At 32.4% G+C, this 20,840-nt stretch overlaps 2 protein-coding genes across 2 annotated transcripts; one reads left to right on the forward strand and one right to left on the reverse strand.

Moving 5' to 3' along the window:
- Nucleotides 1-355: 355 nt before the first annotated feature.
- On the reverse strand, nucleotides 356-5,987 carry LOC143625876 (WRKY transcription factor SUSIBA2-like). The gene is made up of 5 exons (XM_077096101.1): nucleotides 5,766-5,987; nucleotides 3,289-3,423; nucleotides 2,003-2,580; nucleotides 1,189-1,347; nucleotides 356-1,111 (listed from the first exon to the last, which is right to left on the reverse strand). Exons 1-5 carry the CDS (start codon nucleotides 5,985-5,987, stop codon nucleotides 616-618), a joined length of 1,590 nt encoding a protein of 529 aa, XP_076952216.1. The 3' UTR covers nucleotides 356-615.
- An 11,260-nt stretch (nucleotides 5,988-17,247) lies between these two features.
- LOC143627183 (uncharacterized) lies at nucleotides 17,248-20,643 on the forward strand. The gene is made up of 7 exons (XM_077097067.1): nucleotides 17,248-17,723; nucleotides 18,403-18,520; nucleotides 18,824-18,948; nucleotides 19,074-19,159; nucleotides 19,654-19,763; nucleotides 19,845-19,874; nucleotides 20,480-20,643. The coding sequence occupies exons 1-7, from the start codon at nucleotides 17,443-17,445 to the stop codon at nucleotides 20,534-20,536; spliced, it is 807 nt and encodes a 268-aa protein (XP_076953182.1). The 5' UTR covers nucleotides 17,248-17,442; the 3' UTR covers nucleotides 20,537-20,643.
- Nucleotides 20,644-20,840: the final 197 nt, after the last annotated feature.

Genomic DNA, 20,840 nt, shown 5'->3' on the forward strand with positions numbered 1-20,840 from the left:
GGCTCGTTTAAGGTTTCTAAAAAAATATTTAACAAAAATCAAAAACTTATACAAGTTAATTTATAAATAGTAAAATAGCTGTGCCCGAGCTTGAAAAAACAACTCACATGCCGAGCTCGAGCTCTCATAAGTCAAAAGGAGCCTTTTGGCCTCTAGAACACGCGCACACAATGACATTCATATTCATGCGACGATCACAACATAATCGACCTTATCTTTGGTTAGTTCACATGTGAATACTAGAATCTTAAGATAATCAAATATGCGTTAACAAACACATGCTATCGATTTTTCATCTTTGTGTGGATAAATCACTTTTTAAGAGATTGTATGATACACGAATAATAAGATTCAAACTATCGAATGTAGTAAAACAAGTTATACGATATAATATCGAACGGGTCAATGTTATTTAAACTCAAAACGAACTAACGATCGCATAATCAGTCTTAATAAAGTATGAAGGGCTGCAAAATCCTTCACTACAGAATGAAACAACAAAACTAAAAAAAACAAATGAATCAAGACCAATGGGCCTCTTTAAGTCTTAACACCTAGAGTTAGAACTCAGTCCTACTCTAAAACAAATAATGAATAAATTCTAAAATCTCAAACTTAAGACTGAAAATTTGGAAGCGCGCGACAATACCTCAACGATGCATCAAAACCGTCGTAAAAACTGTGATCCTGCTCGAGTTTTGGTTTAAGGAAACCATCATGAGCATGTTTTCCGTTGTTATTAAAACCAAAACCGTTATGAACCATGGACGCAGAAGGCGGTAGGGACATTGGGAAATCGGGTAGAATAGGATTAAAAGATAACGGATCAAAACTACCAAGAAAGTTTGATGGAATATGACCGGTGTTAAACTTTTCGTTATAACGAAGATGAAGATCTTGGACTAGTGGTTCGGGTTTGGGGATGTTAGTGAGTTTGGATAGTGGTTGGTTAGGCGTGTTGGCAGCTGAGCCGTGGGTGCTGTTTCTGGCTGCAGGTAGTTCATGGTTGTGTTTTCCTTCGTATGTTGTAAGAACCGCTTTTAAATCATCAGAGGCTCGTTCCACATGTTTTCTCACCGGGCAGCCAGTAGTTGTGCATTTATAGTAGCTCCTGTTATGTTTTATCTTTAACGTGTCAAATGTGTTAAATTTATTAAAAAAAGAATCTTAAAATAAATTAATTATTACCTGGGATTTGGGTTTCCTTTAACAACCTTTTGCCCGTACTTCCTCCAACGATAACCATCATCAAGTATATCAATCTCACTATCGATTCGAATCACCACTCTCGGTTCACGCATAGCTCGTGATACCAAACTTGTATCCAGTATAAAGTTTCCTTTTTTCCTGAAATTAATACAACTTTTAATAAAAGAAAAACAAACATATTTTTTTTCCCGCATAAAAGTCCCTCAACAATTTTTTACCCGTTAAAGTCCCTCCGCATGCTAAAATTGAACATAACTGTATTTTTTTTACTTATTAATACTATGTGAAAAAATAGTTGAGACGAATTATGTTTTAAATTGGAAACATGGCAAGGCAAAGCCCGTTCAACGTATGTTTTTTCTTTTTCTATTTAATTCACTAAGTTAATAATAACAAATAGTCTTTCAAAAACAATATAATAAAAGTACATGAGCGCGGATGACGTAACTGAAAACTAAGTAAAAACATATAAAATGATTTGTATACGTTTAAAATTGTTAAAAGGTTAAAAACATATATTTTAATCACAAGAAAACTTGTCAAATAATGTTTTCATGGTTTCATCCAATCATAATTAAGAAAATTTTTTTTTCAAACTTAACATGTTAAGGGACATTTATGATAAGAAAAAAGAACCTAAATATGCTAAAACTATTGTTCGAGACTGTTATGAGAAAAAAACAGAAAATATGTTAGTTTTTTATGGTATTTGCCAAACAATATACACGCTAAAAATCATCCTTTAATAAAACAATATTTAGAAAGTGCATCTACATGGGATAAGAAAAACCACCTCCTTTTCAAATCTGATTTATCTTCATCAGCATCATCTCCTGTTCCAATGTGGATCCCATCTTCATTAACATCATAACTAGCATTCAAAGATGAAAACTCTGGAGCATGTGACATTAAATCAGAACTATCAGTAACCATTGATGTCGAATTCGACAAGTCCACGCCTTCTGGTGTTTGATAGTTTGCAGCATTACTGTCAGTTGGCCCGTTAACATTGCGTTGACTTTGATGATTATGAGCACCTTTGTATATGATCTCAGTCACATGACCGTCGTGCGAACGTTCCACTTTTTTCTTAACTTGACAACTCGGATGCGTGCATTTGTAGTAGCTTCGAGGATACTCGCTACCTTTGACTTGTTTTTGTCCGTATTTTCTCCAGTTGTATCCGTCTTCTGAATTCCGCATGTTTGTGTCTTTAGGTTGTATGATTGGTGACATTTGGTTATTAGTTTGAGATGGTTTAGCAGTTGTTTTCATAGGTTTAAGTCCTTCAGAAGCATGCATATTGGTAACAAAGTTTTTTGTGACAGTTTGTTCCGGAATTGCCCCTGGGAATGCAGATGGTATTGGTGGCTGCATGAGGTCCAAGTTCATGTTAACATTAACTTTAAGATGAAATTAAAGAGGATTATATAATGAAATAATAACTAGAGGAATTTGTGATATGCCGAAAACAATAGAAACGAATAAAGTCATGATATGCGAAAATGGTACCGACGTGTGTTTTACATCAACTGAAAACCATGACAACAAATATCGGTATCAGTCTGTCACATAATATATACGAGAAAAAAATTAAGCCGAAAACAATAGAAATGAATAAAGCGAGATATACGAAAATGGTACCGACACGCTTTTTACATCAACTAAAAACCATAAAGATAAATATCGGTATCAGTCTGTCACAAAATATATATGAGAAAAAAATTAAGCACACCTTCGTTTTAGCTTTTTTAAGAAATTAAAATAGAAAGGTAAAAAACTTTGTGGCTATCCACCAAAGTACAAAAATTTTATGGTTAATTTATAAAAAATTAAACTATAGTAATTTGAATTAATAAGATTAAAAAAAAGAACCTTTGTGACCAAATTTTAAAACACAAAACTTTTGTGGTCAATTTATTAACATAAAAAGTCTGCTATAAAAAGCCTTAATAGTGGCCATACTTGAAATTACACAACTTTGATGGTCTGTTTTTATAAAGGAAAAGTGCACTGCTCATGCAAAGTTTTCCATAAACCACTAATAATATATATATTTATAATTATAATAATATTTACCTGATTTTGTAGGTCTGGAATGCATGGCCAAAATAAAGAATTACTGTAACAGCTGCTGTCATCAAATGCTGAATCCATGCCTAAAATTTCCGGATTCATAGGTGGGAAAAGAAGAGTTCCATCAGTAGGAGAATTCTGTAAATAAGAAAAATTACACAATGGTAAAAATCAAGACTTTCAGTATATAAAATAAATGTAATTTTGAGTAAAAAGAGAAGAAAAAGAAACTTTGTGTGTGACTAGGCCTGTAAACGAACCGAGCGTTCAGTGAATTATCCGTGAACCGTTTGTCGGGAAGTTCGTTTACTTAATAAACGAACGAACATGAACAAAAAGTTTGTGTTCATTTAATTAAACGAACGAACATGAACAAAAAGTTTCACATGTTTCATTAATTCACTTATGTTAGTGAACGTTTGTATACGTTCGTTTATGTTTGTTCATATATGTGTATTTATGTCCGTTTATGTTTCTTTGTGTTCATTTATGTTTGTTTGTGTTCATTTAATTAGGTTCATATATGTTCAATTATGTTCATTTATGTTCGTGAACTGCTCATTTAGATTTTAAATAAACGAACATACATGAACACGAACATGTTCATTGTTTTAAACAAACGAACATGAACACCAAATATTTGTTCGATTAAGTGTTCGTGTTCGTTTAAAGTTAAATAAACGAACAGGAACATACCCTTGTTCGTGCTTGTTCGGTCCATGTACGTTCAGTTCGTTTACAGGCCTAGTGTGACCCATGTAAGTTTGATATGAGGGGTTGGATGCTACAATATGTTAATCCAAAAGTAAAAGAGGTAAAAGCAACCTTATCACTAATTAATATATATAGGTAATGCTTGTACTGCACAAATACTTGTCTAACACCCTTTACAAGTATTCTAAAAACTTGTTATACTTTACAACTTTACAGCATGTGTTATCACAAATGTGTCAAACATCATCTTTTTGGAATGCATTTAACAAACAAGCATGCAAATAGTGATTCAAATTTATGTAATGCTTACAATTTTTCTTGTCATGTTTAATAAGTAAAGTATCATGTCATTAATCATGAGTAAACAAGAAGTATATTTGATGGTCTTCTGATTGTAAGAACTCATAATGGAAAATGATTATGATTCAGTTGTTCTAAATATTTAGGGTAAAAAAATCATAATAATTATTGGTTATTTGATTATCTGATTCTAATTCTTTCATAGCGATCACTTTGAAAATCATACTAATTATTGGTAATCTTAAACTCAAGAATGGTGTAAACGAGCCCAACTAAACCAGACTAGGCTCGAGCTCAAAACATTTTGACTTATGAGAGCTCGAGCTCGGCTCGTGAAATGTTTTTCAGGCTCGGGCTAGGCTCGTTTATTAATTAATTTACATACGTTTTTAGTTATAGTTGTATATTTTGAGAAAAAAACCTTAATTGAGCCTAAGCGAAGCTCGAACTCGTAGTAGTACCTTAAACGAGCCAAAACTCAACTCGAGCTCGAGCTCATTTTGACTTATGAGAGCTCGAGCTCGAGCTCGGCTCGTGAAATGCTTTTCAGGCTCGGGCTAGGCTCGTTTAATATTTAATTTACATACGTTTTTAGTTATAGTTATATATTTGAGAAAAACCATAATTGAGCCTAACCGAAGCTCAAACTTGTGCCGTACCTTAAACAAGCCGAACCTCAACTCAAGCTCGACTGTGCTATGTCAAACTAATAAATAGAAGTCCAAAAGAGGTAAAACTTAAAAATATACAAGGCTCGCTGAGCTTAAACGAGCTTCCCATACAAGACTCGAGCTCGGCTTGTTTTGACTTACAAGAGCTTGAGCTCGGATCGATAAAAAGCTCGAAACAAGCCGAATTTTTCGAGCTCATGCTGATCCCGAGCCTCAAATAAAAGCATGTTTTGTTATTGAGCCCGAGGTGAAGCCTAGTATGGGAAGCTCGTTTAGGCTCATCAAGCCTTACAAGCCTATATATTTTTTAGTTTTACCTCTTTTAGATTTCTATATATTAATTTCACACTCCACAGCCAAGCTCGAGCCGAACCTCGAGCTCGTTTAAGATACTATCCTCAAATATACAAATATAATTAAAAATGTATGTAAATATATTAATTACTAATAAACCAGCCAATCCCGATATCGCAAATACAACTCACCAGCCGAGCTCGGCTCGCTTTGACTTACAAGAGCTCGAGCTCAGATCGATAAAAAGCTCGAAACAAGCCAACCTTTTTCGAGCTCAAGTTGATCCAGAGCCTCAAGTAAAAGCTCGTTTTGTTATCGAGCTTTTTAATTTAGTTTTACCTCTTTTAAGCTTCTATTTATTAATTTCACACTGCACAACCGAGCTCGATCCAAAGCTCGCCTATATAAATATAATTAAAAACGTATGTAAATATATTAATTGCTAATACATTTACACCCCTGCTCGCAAGCTGCTCGGCTCGTCAACAATTCTAATTCTACCTGCCGATTAGGGAGCATAGTGGGCGAACCAAGCAACGAGTCCATACTAATATCCTCGGGCGCCGTAACAAACTGGGACCACACCGAACTCGAACGTGAACCCACCCGAACTCTCTCATCACCCTTCAACACAAAAAACTCGTTCGGAATTAACCGATTCGGAGTGGTAATAAGATCTCCCCACTCATCTTCAACACACATCTCTTCTTCTTTTGCCAACATTATATGGAGTGAGTGTGTTGTTGTCAGATGATACGTGCAACATGCACAGACCACAGTATCAAATCTATCTAGGCTTTAAGCTGTTTGGATTAAACAGCAGCAGCCATTGATGGAGTGAGATGAAGTGATTTGTTTTATTATTATAATATATTGTGGTGGAAAGAAGAGAGAGGAGTGTGTTTCAATTGGTGAGGAAATAGGAGCGGTTATGGATGGCCGGGAAGAGTTGAGCGGAGGTTTGGTGGATTTCTGCATGAATCTCTAGACGTTATATAATAATAATAATAATAATAATAATAATAATAATAATAATAATAATAATAATAATAATATTTGTTTCTGATAAAATAATGTAGTAATTTATTTTGGTTTTAAAATGATTATTCATGTTATTTATTTACTTTTTATATGATCAAACTCACGAAACGATTAAGAAAATTAAAAAATGTAGTTGTATAAGCAAAATGGTATCGTAACATTTTCGTTTTCTCTGTCTTTATACGTCAAACCTATACTAATAGTATAAGTTGTGCGTTGCGACGAATACCAAACAAAAGATGAAAAATTGCTAAATAAAAGAACATGTTTGTTGAACAAATTAGGTTCTGTTACAAGACAGTGATTTTTTTATGTATCTTACAGTGTTTTAAATATCGGTTAAACCGGATTTCGCACAGCAGACCGGTATTTTGAGTCTGGTATTTTTCACCGGTTTGCTAGAACATCGTACCAGCGGTTTTTGTCTAAAATACCGGTTTTTACCGGCAACCCGGTTTTAAATCCGGAAAACTTTTGATTTTTGCCGCCTATATTTTTTCAAAATTACTTTTAACCCAACAATTAACATTCAAACGTGTAAACTTTAGGACTATTTTTTTTAAAGTTGAGTGCCTTTGCATTATTTTTTTAATATAGATTAACTTTTAAATTATTTTTGTTATGAAATCATTTAGTTTTGGGTTATTTTTGGATTAAAGTTATATTTATATGAAATTTATAAGGTAAACTATTCAACCGGTTGAACCTCCTGGTATAACCCGGTTCAACCAGTTATACCATTTTTTAGCCCAATCCGATACAAGTAAAATACCGGTTTTTAAAACATTGGTATCTAAGTTAAAACATATGTAACAATAGGCTATTATGACCACTTATTTAAATTTAACTACATCACGTAGGATTCTATCTACATTATTTACACATCTATAAATAATAAAATTATATGTGTGTTTTAAGGTAACTTTGGAATGGATAGAGTATACAATCTGTTGGACAAAAACAAAAGAAAAAGAATATTGGTGTTCTGAAACAAGCTTAATAGCCAAACATGTGAGAAAGAGATGTAGGGAGAAAGATGATGATTTCATTAATAGGTGTGTCATATAATATGATACAATGATATGCATATATAGGAGAAGATAACTTGGAGAAAAAGCCTAACTATATTTGGTATTGATAAGCACAATAATATATATTTATAACACTCCCCCTTGGTTATCAACTCAATACGCTTGGAGATGTTGCCTCATTAAAAACCTTGCTAGGAAAACCCAGTGGGACAAAACCATAGCTAAGGGAAAAAGAGTGCAACGCGTATTGTCTCCCCCTGATTTATATATCCTTTAAAATGGTATATATCGATCTTCTGTGAAAGTTACCCAAAACTTTTGTAGTCAATCATTGGCGTCTTCGTCACTTGACATTTGAATCTTTAAGTTGAATAATGTTGTATGATCTTCACGTGGAAACTTCTATTGCTTCATCTGGTAAACACTATGACCTTGATGTGTTTCTTTGCATAAACAAGACTAACTAAACTTGTTTTGATGGGTTAGTAAAATATAAACACATATATTTCATATCTGAAATATATGTTTTAACCCGTTGTGATGTCTCCTAGTAGAACACATACCAATAAATATAAATAAAGAAAATATAATCATATATAGCTAACAGTACAACATAATGCACAAATGCATTTAACTATGGTATTTCCGAGCCAATAATATTCATATTTAGATAGACAAGTCATTGTTAGACATCCTTTAACATGCTAACAGGATTCAATTTGTCCATGGTAAAAGGTCTCAACATTTTCTAGATGCACTTTGATGGATTTATAAACATATAATTACACATATACTCGAAGTAAAAGTCGAACAATAATCACATCGTGTCAAGGTCTTTCAAAATAATTTTCTCTTTAAAAGCTCATAAGTTTCTCTCGGTGATATGTACACCATTGTCAAATGTGATTATAATGACCTTTTAAGAGTGAAATTTTGATAAAAGTATGGCTAATTATATCCAACTTATCTCCCTCTTATCAAAATATCTCTTGAGTTATGTCAAGCTCAATCCAAATAATTTAGTCCATATGTGATAAGCATAAATCCATGCATTTACCAATCCATCATGGACTTCTTTCAACTTGAAAAATGACGCATATGCATTCACTTTTCCAGGATTTTTGTTGCATAAAATTGCTCATTAACACATTATTTTGTATCACATATCAAAAATCCATATTGTACGATTTATTTGTTTATTGAGATATTGTACTCACCACGTACATTATCTTCTATGTGTATGCTTGTTGATGCACGTAATCAACTAAATTTTAAAGTATTCAATTACCTTAGGAAACTCTTCACGAGTTCCATTTATGTTCAACATATTCAATAATTGTAAAGTATTGAAAATATGAATCTATACACAACAAACATTGTGTTCTCGAGAACTTCTCGAGAACTTACTTTACATGATTTGATAATTCAAATCATTCATAGGTTTTCTTGTAAACTCTCAGTATCAACTGAATAACAATATTTATTGGACGCATGTCAATTCTCTCTTTATATTACCAGACTGTTTAGTTATCGGAAAATCATTGCTTCCACCATTGGAGAATGTGTCTCCTCGTATTTAATCATGGGTCTTGGCAAAATCCTTGTGCCATCAGTTTTGCCTTATATCACTTGATGAATTTTCATAACTCATATACAAGACCGTTTGTATCTAACATATTTTACAACTTTAGTTGTACGGACTGCTGATCCAACAAATTTTCCGTTTTTTAGAGAATTCAACTCTACCCTGTTTGCGTCTTTCCACTTTGGCCAATCATTTTTCATAGGCAGATTTAGAATCTTGATCCTCAACATCATTTCAAGCGCTAATTTTATATATAAATGAAAGTATAACGACGTCGACTTTATTTCGATTCCATATATCTTTATAGACATGATACAATAATTTATTGAGAGCTCTTTGTTTTCAGGTACCTAAGGTTCTTTAAGAACCATCATGTCTAATCTCATTCAAGAGACCTTTTACTACACCCCGACTTGACCATCTTTATTACTTGCTCCAATTTTCGAGGAAATTTTACCTTTGGACCGATCAATCTACCACGCTACAAGCGTGCATTAGAATTATTATCAATATGTGTTTGTCCTTCTGGGACATTTATTAATTGGAGCATTAGCAGTTCGTATAAGTGTCTTAGCTAGACACTCTCTTTTGGTCAGTGAATCGTCTGGTAATTGATTCGCTAATCTCTATACATGAATTATCCTTTGAACTTTTAGTTCATATAATTTAGTTTGAGGATCAATGATAATTCATTCCAACTAAATTCGTTTTTCAACTGCTTTATGTCTCCCCCTAATGTTGGGAATGCTGATAAACTGAAGTGAAAACTAATGAGCTATAAACAGATATTACATTAACGGCTCATAGATATCGACATAAATTCCCAACTTCCTTTGTGGTCTCATCTTTGTGTATTGTGGTGGATTAATTTCAGTATATAACACACATTAGATGAGAAATACTTAGTTACTGACCAAAAACCAATTGCAATGGGGAGGAGTATCATAACGTGTTGGCTTGGTGTGAAATAGTTTTTAAGACATGTAAAATTATAATGTACTCGAATACAAACATGAACCTTTGCTCTCGTGATAATTGCCTTGGCAACTAATTATAGACGTTGAGTAATCGTCTTAATTTATGTAAAAACATAATCTGTGATATATGAAGTTTAACACTTATTCCAATGATCATTATTAACTTGGGAATCAAAATCATTATTATAACCGAATGTAAATATACCAATCTGAAATAAGATGCTTGCTATCTTATTAGCTAATCCATAGATCATGCAAACATCAAGTTGCGATCTTGATAACCATTTAGACGATGCATCGATTTTCAAAACACTAAATGGTACCATGTTAGGATATGTGTATCCATTTTTTTTAATTCCATAACATCTAGGGATTCACACCCTCCTTCAGTTGGTAAATAAATGATTTCCCTTGAGAGCAATATTACATGTATAATTATTAAGAAGAATCTTTTGGTTCCTCAATAAATTTCACATCATTGACTCGGTGTGGTATAACCGGTCACGCCATAAGATAATCATCCATAAACTTCAGGTTTATGATCGTATATGTATCATGCTTCTTTTGTACAAGATTGTAAATATGAGTGAATATTGTATTATCGTTTCAAACGATCATGTGATTTCACTTTTATATTTCCAGATTTGGTTCTCATATATGATCAATCTCTTTGCCACATGTGGTGGTCGATCTCATTATTAGCATGGGCATCATTATAATTTGATGATCGATCTCATTATTAATATAATCACCATTACAATTTTCTCAATTATGTCCATGATTGCAATGATAAATACGTTGTTAAAGGAATGGTATAAAACCAAACCGTTTCCATGGTTTATTCATAACTTTCTCGGTCATGAATACTAAATCACTTAACACATTTCATACACTTTAATGTATGCTACTTCGTGAAAATATTTGAGGTTTTAAAAATGAGAAATGGTCTGTCCAATTTTTCCTCATAACTAATATTTTCTTTATATAACAAATATTAAGAAGTAATACATGAATGAGTCATGTAAGATTTATCATGCTAATATTATATAACCTTCAATTATGAGATTTAAAAATATGACACATCAAACGTGCTTATAATCTTTTGTAACGGTGATACAAAACCGCATATTTGATCATATAGCATTCTTCAGTATTATCACCGATCTATTTAATATGTATATGATAGCACATTGAATACAACATATACCATTAATTTATATTTTACAATATACAGCGTCATAACATGTCTAGCGTCATAACATGTCTCTATATAAACCGTTTCATTAAAACTTTGTGAAACAAGATGTTTGTTTTTCACCCATTACAAACAAATATATAAGTCATGTATCTCCGTATCGTAACATAAGCATTCACACGTATATATGTTGCAATTAAATATATCACTATACTTTGAAACAAAAACAAATATCTCAATGAATTCCTTTAATGTTATAACAAATACTTTACTACGAGTTAAAAACCTTTATTTTCCTAATAATACATCATTCCTTTTCATTCTCATGAAAATCTCAATGTTACAAATGTATTTTTTATCATATATATACGTTTCAAATATATACGATGAAGCCAAAATTATAAAATGTATATATCCATATACAGTGGAAATAAAATAACGTTATTACTAATTTGTATATCCACGATATACATATATTAATAATTTTATGTAGTTATTTAAAAAAAAAGAATTTAGTTTAAAACAATGATTCGTTTAAAATTAGACAAAATTATTATGAACCTCACCATAAATATATATTATGGAAAGTTTTAATTAATTTGGCAACTTTGTACGTAAAAAATTGTTACCATTAAATTGTAAAGCAATATTTGATGCAAATGAATTAAATTATTAAATTGTTAAGAAAATATTGATGATAAGTTCCTTTCAAGCTTTCAACCATTAGGAAGTTCATCTAAAAGAACCTTCCATGTAAATCTCCATTGTTAAAGATTAACCTAGGCTGTAATTCATAGCCGTAAAAGTATATTTTACTAATTATAAGAAACTATTTTGTCAAGAGATCAAGCTTATTAGTGTAAATTAACACTTATTTCCAAACATGATGATACCATACATCTTAACAACCATAATAATATTATAGATATCTTGACAGTAAAATATTTTAAAGATTATTAAAAGATATTATACAGTTTTACAAATTATATAGCATGAACTGAAAGTATTTTCTTTTAAGTAAGCATATACATATAATGACTATTGGAATCTCTATTTTCAATTTGAAAGTTAACCATCTGTTTATTTTTTGAACCTAATATAAAATTCATAAACTTACCTGGTAGAAATTTAAAAAAACTTTACAAAAGAATAATTAAATTTTGATACAGTTAAACCATTCTTGTATGCATATTAATTAACAACATGTTACTAGATCCATGAATAATTTTTTCATAAACCAATTATATATGTGAAAAAAATTCATAAACCAATGATATTTGATTTATCAAAAATCAGATTACTACCCTATATCGACCGACTCCCCTTATCCTAGTCTGTGTAAAAAATAATATCGAAAAAGAATGAGGTACTTTAGCTTTCTGACTTTTTTCAACCATTAATTATTGTTATATGAAAAAATATTAATTGTTTTTATTTCTAGTTAGTTTAATAGAAACAGAATTTCATCCACTTATAACTCAGCACGTGCCTCTTATAAATCAAAGACGTGCGTATATTAGTGCAAACATAATATACAAGGGCTAGTCTTTGTTACCTGAATTATGAATGAAGAACTCGTTTGGCTGAGACGACAGCTTCATCCCTAGCTTTTTGGCAAGCTAATAATTGACTTCCATCTTCTCCTTTTCGTGGTATCTCAATGGGGGTTTTGACCAAAGGTAGGGAGTAAAAAAACGAGTTGAGCAACTCGTGGTGATAACGTGTTGTGAAACAAGCCTAATAGCCAAACATGTGAGAAAGAGATGTAGGGAGAAAGATGATGATTTCGTTAATAGGTGTGTCATACAATATGATACAATGATATGCATATATAGGAGAAGATAACTTGGAGAAAAAGCCTAACTATATTTGGTATTGATAACCACAATCTTACTACTATAATAAAAGGCTACTATATTTTGCCACTTGTCATCCTCTTATCACTCCTCACTTTTTTAACCCATATTTAATAATTTAACCCATATTCACTAAAATAGTATTAATTCAGATCAACCCGCCCAACTAATATTATCCTGATCCGTATATTTTTCAATCAATTTGTTTCCCTAAAAAAAACCCTACGCTGCTGACCCTCAATCAGGCATCGTGACCCCTTTATTGACAATCCGCCATTACTTCGCTGCCTTCTCCCTTATCTGTAAAAACCTACGGGACTGTTCATCTCTAACGCTGCTATCGTTCATCTCCACCGTTACTTCAGATCGTTCCATTGTTTCTTACTGTTAGGTAAATTTACACAACCCGACTTTATAACTGTTGGTGCCTACCGTGAATCATGGGGTGGGATTTAAAGAAGAGAAAGAGGACCTTTGAATTTGATTTGGTGGTGTTATCTAAATGTTTGATTGATGTTGATTGTTATCGAATATGTTTTTAATTAATATATTATCTTCACATATCTTTTTAGTTAATATGTATATAGTGTATCATGTTTGTTAATAATAAAGTTATTTAAATTATAACTATAATAAGGACTTAGGATGTCGGTGAGTGGACTATCCATCTGTGGATTCACAGCAATGGCAGTTCACTATCTGATGCCGATCAGCTTCGTGGAGTATCCTGGGTAACCTAACCACAACATTTTCTTATTTTTTAAGAGCTAGATTTACTTTTTTTCCCTATGGTTTAACTACTTTAGTACCCAGCCTAATAAATAACCACTTGAATAACTCTGTTAGATCTTTCAGTTAAGCAGAAGGGCATTTTTGTTATTTTTATTATTTAAAGGAATGTTTGGGTTAAATATACTTAACTTTTATTATTATTATTATACTCAAGTAGTTAAACCTCAGATTTATGATTTCTGTTATCAAACGTGCAATTGCTTTGACTTCCCGATTGGGTCAACTGTCAAGTCATGTTTGGATCGAAAAACTCGTGTTTGACGATAATTTATTTATGAAACTATATTCATCATTCACTCACAGACCAACCCGGCACAAGCTACCCATTTTTACCAGTTTATTAGTTCTTGATGTGTTGAGTTTCATATTTTTATTTCAATAATAACTAACTTCTTTTGGTAAATTTTTAATTTCCACTTTGCATTATGCATCTACGTAAACATGATGATATTCATTTTATTTTTTATATTGTTTAGGAGATTTAGTACTTAGTAGCACAAGGTACATCAATTTATAGATGTTTATAATTTTTGCAACTACACAATTTCCATGGAGATTACTTCAATGCAAATCCCAACAACACTCTGCGCATACATGATCTTCAAATGGTAGATACATGAACTTATGGTTTCTAACCAATAAAAAAACTTATTTCTTACAAGCATTTAAAACTTCATACCAATGCATCAAAATATAATGATTTGTTTACTATGACTTTCATGTATAGTTATATAACAACAATACTTAGTGCATATATGATCTTCAAATGGTAGATAAGGTACGTGAACGATCTATTGATAATGGATCAATATTAATGATGACATGTATCCAAAAAGATGTTGTTTTAATAGTATAGGTAGATTTGTGTAATCTAAGTTATGTAATTTCTGTAATTTTAATGTAAATTGTAACTGTATAAAATATATGATCATTTTGTTAACTATATTTCACTTAATGGTTAAAGTACAAAATTTTCATAAATTACCTGTGTAATACACGGGCCTCAAACTAGTTACATATATTTATAACAAGTGGTTACTAATAATAATAATAAAATTGATAGTCACCTGACTCAACTCATCAATTTACAATTCGTTAAACACGTTTATAGCAAGTCAAGTCCTTTATGACTCGTTTACAACTTTGTCACAATTCATTTATAATTTGTTAAAAGGACTCGAAACATATTTTTAACCAGAATAAAAAGGTGTTGGGTTGTATAATAATATTATTCTATAAGACGAATGTTATGACAGGGGTCTTGACATGCCCTCGCCCTCCACATGGGCCAAATTGATTGGGTTGCAAGCAATATGAGGTTTTGCCGGTTGTGGTAGGGCTTTTAAGTGTTTGGCGAGAGAGAGAGAGAGACAGACGATGGCACCATGGGTGTTTTGGTTGAAGGTTGAGTGAGGTGGCAACGTGTGGCGCCTCCTAAGTCCTACCCCAACCGTAACACTTACGGGGTGTTTGGGATTTTTTATTTTTGCCTCCTTATAACTTATTAACATTTATAAGTTAAATAGATGGTTGGGTAATTTAACTTTTTTTATTTTTAAATAAAGAAAAATAAGTTTTTGATAAGTTAAGAGGGAGTAACTTATCAAAAGCATCTTAGATAAGTCAAAAGGAGGTGCAAATCAAGAATCCCAAACATGAAATTAGTCTAGAGAGAAATCCCCAAAATATACATTAACCACTTAAAGTCAATAGATTATCCATTTGACCGTAAAGTTTTCAAAATGTCCAATCATAAAACTATCAAACGTGACAATTTAAATTTGACAAGTGATGGTTTTATAAACAGATTTTTTATTTCTGTTCTCACTAAGTTCCGCCACACCTCACTAAAAAACCGCCAATTCTCACAATCTATATTGTCCGGTCTCACAGACTATCATCGAATCTCACAGATTGTCATATTTCATATATAATACTATCGGACATCACAAATATATAATATTGTCATATTTCAAAGATAATACCGTCAGATGTCACGAATAATTACAATAAATACCGTCATACCTCACAAGATAACAATGTCATCTCACAACAAATACCATCCTTGTCATATAGACATACAGTTTATGTGACGCGTGACATAATAAACTTTTTTTTCTTTTCAAAAAGACAATACAAACATGGCACAAATACGACATATTTAAAATGAACATTTTTGGTAAAATGAATAATCTCATAAGTTGTTGTGTGATAAAATAGACAAAAGCCCCAAATCAATCGAATACCAATTCCCGCATAAATCTTGAATGGGTTTTTGATATGTACACTGGTAAATTTGCAAGTGTAAGTGTAGATGTCTGTCCCGTTGTTTGTCTTCGTAAACGGCGTCGTATCTCCTACTACCCCAGTAACAACCTTGCTTCAATCACACCCTGGTTTGTTCAACTGTTCCATAACTTCTTCATTCTTCCAATTTGCTAAGTTTAATCTATGGAAAATTGGTTTTTATTGGTCCAAACTATTGCATTTTTGTCGGCCCTGGTCTCGACTTTCATTTTGACCGGCAACTATCCCAACTTTAACATTCGTTACTTCCACATGTCCATGACTAACGGAGTCCTCGTTATGTAGTTGGTCACGTGTCCATCCTACTTGTCAAAAGCATATGACATGGCTACTACGTAGATATTAGCTTATATTTAACATGTTTACATTCACAATCGATCCCCAATTCTCCACCCGGCACATGGAATTAGGGTTCTTGAGAGAATTTGGGGATTTTGATTGGGGCGTGCCGGGTGAAGAATTGGGGATCGATTGTAAATGTAAACATGTTAAATATAAGCTAATATCCACGTAGGCAGCCATGTCATATGTTTTTGACAAGTATGATGGACACGTCACCAATTACATAACGGAATTAGTACTCCGTTAGTCATGGACAGACGGAAGTAATGAATGTCAAAGTTGCGACCGTTGTTAGCCAAAATGAAAGTTAGGACTAGCGGTGATAAAAATGCAATAGTTGAGACCAATTATTCTTAATTGATTGATGCTACATTTCAGATCCGAATATAAATAAACTCACATCCAAACATCCCCCAAAGTGGATCCCATATTAGGGGTGTACATAGAGTTTGGTTTGGGTAACCGAAACTTTAGTTTTCTAATCTTCGAAAACCGTTCGGTTTCAGATTTTTATTTTTTTCCGGTTTAAGTTAGGTTCGGTTTTGCCATTTGAGTGGTGAAAAAAAAGTTCGGTCCAAAATAATGAATTTGAGCCTAAATCATTTTGTTAATTATTAACTAATTGACTATTATTTATATACATTTAGGCTAAAATATTTAAGTTACATATCTATTAGATTCCTTTAAATTACTTCAAATGAAAAGTAAAAATTTATAAATTCAGTTTTTTCGATTTTTATTACATTCAGAATAAAAAACGAACCATAAGTTTTGTTTCGGCTTGGTTTTTTGGGTTTTCATGCACACCCCTATCTGTAATCGACAAATTGATTAATACACGAGTTAAAACCTCTATAACTAATAATTGAATTGTACACATTTCAGGTGCATACACAACCTTTAGAACTCAAAACAACGGTTTAGAATTAGTGTTCTACGAAAGACATTTGCGCAGGCTAGCTACTTCTGCAAGAATTCTTTTTGAATCATGCCCCAAACTTTTATTCAAGCCCGTAACCAGTTCAACATTATCATCATCATTACTGCAACAAATGAAGTTTTTAGAATGGGAATCAACGATCCCGTCTTTTGTTAACAACTCAATGACCAAAGCAATGCCCTATGCGCTAAAAGAGAGAAAAGGTGAAACAGAGTTGGCGTTCACGGCTCTCGTGACAGGGGACGAAGAAGATATCTATAGGGATTTTGGTATGTATTTACATGTTAGTTTATATGATCCGGTTGTATTTGGGGTCAAGAAAAATGGTGCTCATCTGGCTGTTGTGGGCCGTGGGCGGGATGTTGCAAATGCAAAGTATTCCGATTGGGTTAGGTAAGTGTAAGTTAGCTGGTAAGCACATGTGGGTTGGGTGGGTTGTGTAACGGGCCAAGATGGGTTCGGGTCAAATATGTAGTTTTTGGTTTGATCTGAGACACTTTTTGCCCAAAATCTTGATAGTGTTTTTATTTTAGTAAAAATGTAAAATGGTTTTGAATTTTTGATGGTTTATGCTAAAGATAATACACTTATTGAGGTTTTTGACCTCTATAGTTATTTTTTTTGTTTAATTTATCCGCTTGACCCGTTAAGAGAAAAAGCACACATGACATGAATCGACCCATTCATAAGTAAATGGGTTCAAGTCAAATGCTAACATTTTCGATGAACGGGTCGGGTGACATAAAACACTTTCTGTACAAATCTTAAATTTCTATATAAATAAATAACTGTCAGATAAAACTACTAACATTATATATTTTTAATATTTATCTACTTTTTGTAATACAATAATTTAGGAGACTTTATGCATAAAAAATACATTTTCGAGCCATTTGACCTGTTTCTTCTAAGCTATTTTTTTCGTTAATCTGTTAAGTAACCAAGCATAACCGAAAATGACCCATTTATAAGTAAACGGGTCGAAATTGCTACCTTTAGCAGTAAGATTCGTTCACAGCTTATGTGTTACTTTCTCATACATGAAAGATATGAAAATATGATTATTATGCAGGATTAGGAAACCTTTGGAAAAATTAAGGCCTCCATCAGCTACCGAGCTCTTGCTATCAAATGATGGAGATCAGATTCTTGAAGGTTGTTTGACAAATTTTTTTGTTCTTTCTCGTAAGGTATAATGTTAAAACTGGTAATTTCAGTCATTCTAAGTAAATGAGGAGAATCGGGTTATGTTTTTCGGTCTTTCTAGGGCATACATGCAAAAGAAAATTAGAAATTAAAAAAAAAGCCAAAAAGCAAATGGGTTGAACCTCCTAAATCATTTTATCAAAAAGTTAGATTATTATATATGCTTGTGCTGTTTTTTAATTGCTTTAGAGATCGCAATATCATGTTAAATGTAAGCTGCATCTTTGACTTCAGTCATTTGGTATCTTGTTTAATTATTTTCTATCTGATATTTTTTTGTAATGCAGGAAAATATAGAAGAATCTGCAGAAAATAAACTGCTAAAAAACAAATATGGTTATTCCCTTGAATTACAAACAGCTCCCGTAAGTGATGGTGTTCTTCCAGGAGTAGTGCGCGAAGTGGTCATCGAGTAAGTTATTTTCTGATTTAGTCAACTTAACATTTTGTATTTCCAACTTAACTTCAAGCCGGATAAGTTTTTTTCTTGTTATGATGACGTTACGGGCCGTGTGATATGTTAGTTATGTTTTGCAGGGTATGTATGAAAATTGGAATCCCAATACGAGAAGTTGCTCCGTCGTGGTCCAAACGCCATTTGTGGCAAGAAGCGTTTATTACAAGTACGCCCTTTACTCCATAGGTTCTAATTGTCAAGTGGGAAAATATAGCATTTTTGTTATGCATTATTCATTGACAAAAATATGATGTAGAACACGATATATGTGATAATATTGTTTTGTGGAAAGATAAATTTAAAAAAAGGGGATGGGAAATTTCTAAAACACAATTTTTATTCATAATATTCCCCAACAAATCATACGTGAAGCTCTCGCCTCGCGAAGGTTTGAACACAAATATATATTATTTTAGTAATAATTTTACTTTTCAAATAAAATTACTTAGGAGGTTTTATGCATTAAAACTACCTTTGACTTGTTTTCTTTTTAGCAATTTTTTTATTATACGCATTAGAAATGAAATATAAAACATAACCTGAGTCTACTCATCTAACCGTAAACGGGTTGGAGTTTTCAGCTAAAACTATCATACAATATCTACCTTTTGTGTTTATTATTATTATTACACATAGTAAAGAATTATACTTTTTTTACAGACAGCCTAAGGCTTTTGCAGCATGTGGAAACAATACGAGTTCCGAGTTCATGGGGGTCACTGAGTTCTAAAACCTGGAAGGAGGTAACATGGGAGGAGAAACAATTTGAGGTTTGTAATTTTTTTTATCTTATTTATGATGCATGTAGGCTTTCTTGCTCATGAAAACTTTATTTATTATTATATTTATAGGGCCCTGGAAGCATAACTGCTATAATTCAGGTAAAGTATATTATTTATTGTTTTTGGCATGCATAATTTGTTGGTTTTTGAAAACTATAAATTTGTAAATAAAAAAGACGACATGATAGGTCGATGGCTGGTAAGCATTTAGTACACTTAAGGCTAGGGGTGAGCAATAACTGAATCGTTAACCAAATCGAACCAAAAACCGACGAAACCGAACCAAATTAACCGAAAATCGGTTACCGTTAATTTTTTGTAACCTTGGTTAACCGAAATTAATTGAACCGAACCATTAATATTTTATACATTTCTAGCTTTTATACCTCAATTTCATGTTTTATACCACCATTTCATACACACACACACACCCCTCCATTTCGTGTATTTATACGTTCATTTCATGCATTTATGCATCAGTTTCATATATTTCTAACTAAAATTGTTAGCCCATATTTGATTTTGGTTATTAACCAAACCAAAAAGTTAACCGAAAGTCAGTTGGTTAATTTGGTTAGGGCTTATAACCGAACTGTGCACACCCCTGCATAAGGCTACTTTCGACCTGTTAAACTTATTTGATCCGTTATAAATATAACGCAAACCAAACCGACCCGTTTTGTAACTGTAACTGTAATTGGTAGGAGGAAGTCTTGAAGATGGCAAAGCTTGAAGGCCACTCTGTTAAATCATTTTTGTAAAGTAATGTATAGAGCAATACTATTTTTTTAATTTTGATTTCAAAGTTCTTGTAAGGAGTAGAGTTGAACAATATGAGAATTCTATTTATGAGACTATTATAGTTGTGACATACTCACTTTTTTTTAGTTGAAATATTTTGTCTGAAATGATACAGGAAATTAGAAATACCCTTGTGTTGGGCAAACCAGGTTTTGGCCAACCCGAACTGGTTTGGAAGCGGTTGGGGTCAAGTCAAACAAAGTTAAAACAGGTTTTGACCCAAACTGGATTGTTTTAGAAACTGTTTATAAAGAATATCAGACT

This window comes from Bidens hawaiensis, unplaced genomic scaffold, assembly GCF_021521415.1.
Source record: "Bidens hawaiensis isolate Kalapana, Puna unplaced genomic scaffold, B.hawaiensis_p1.1 tig00000458_1, whole genome shotgun sequence".
NCBI classification, from domain to species: domain Eukaryota; kingdom Viridiplantae; phylum Streptophyta; class Magnoliopsida; order Asterales; family Asteraceae; genus Bidens; species Bidens hawaiensis.

Excerpts from the sequence above, each read along its gene's own strand:
- LOC143625876 (XM_077096101.1), bottom strand. The coding sequence starts at position 5,987 with ATGTTGGCAAAAGAAGAAGAGATGTGTGTTGAAGATGAGTGGGGAGAT. Across the intron at positions 3,424-5,765 it reads CTATGCTCCCTAATCGGCAG|AATTCTCCTACTGATGGAAC; the intron begins GTAGAATTAGAA and ends TCTTATTTACAG. Across the intron at positions 1,112-1,188 it reads AAAGGAAACCCAAATCCCAG|GAGCTACTATAAATGCACAA; the intron begins GTAATAATTAAT and ends AAAACATAACAG.
- LOC143627183 (XM_077097067.1), top strand. The coding sequence starts at position 17,443 with ATGAAGTTTTTAGAATGGGAATCAACGATCCCGTCTTTTGTTAACAAC. Across the intron at positions 18,949-19,073 it reads GTGCGCGAAGTGGTCATCGA|GGTATGTATGAAAATTGGAA; the intron begins GTAAGTTATTTT and ends TATGTTTTGCAG. Across the intron at positions 19,875-20,479 it reads GCATAACTGCTATAATTCAG|GAGGAAGTCTTGAAGATGGC; the intron begins GTAAAGTATATT and ends TGTAATTGGTAG.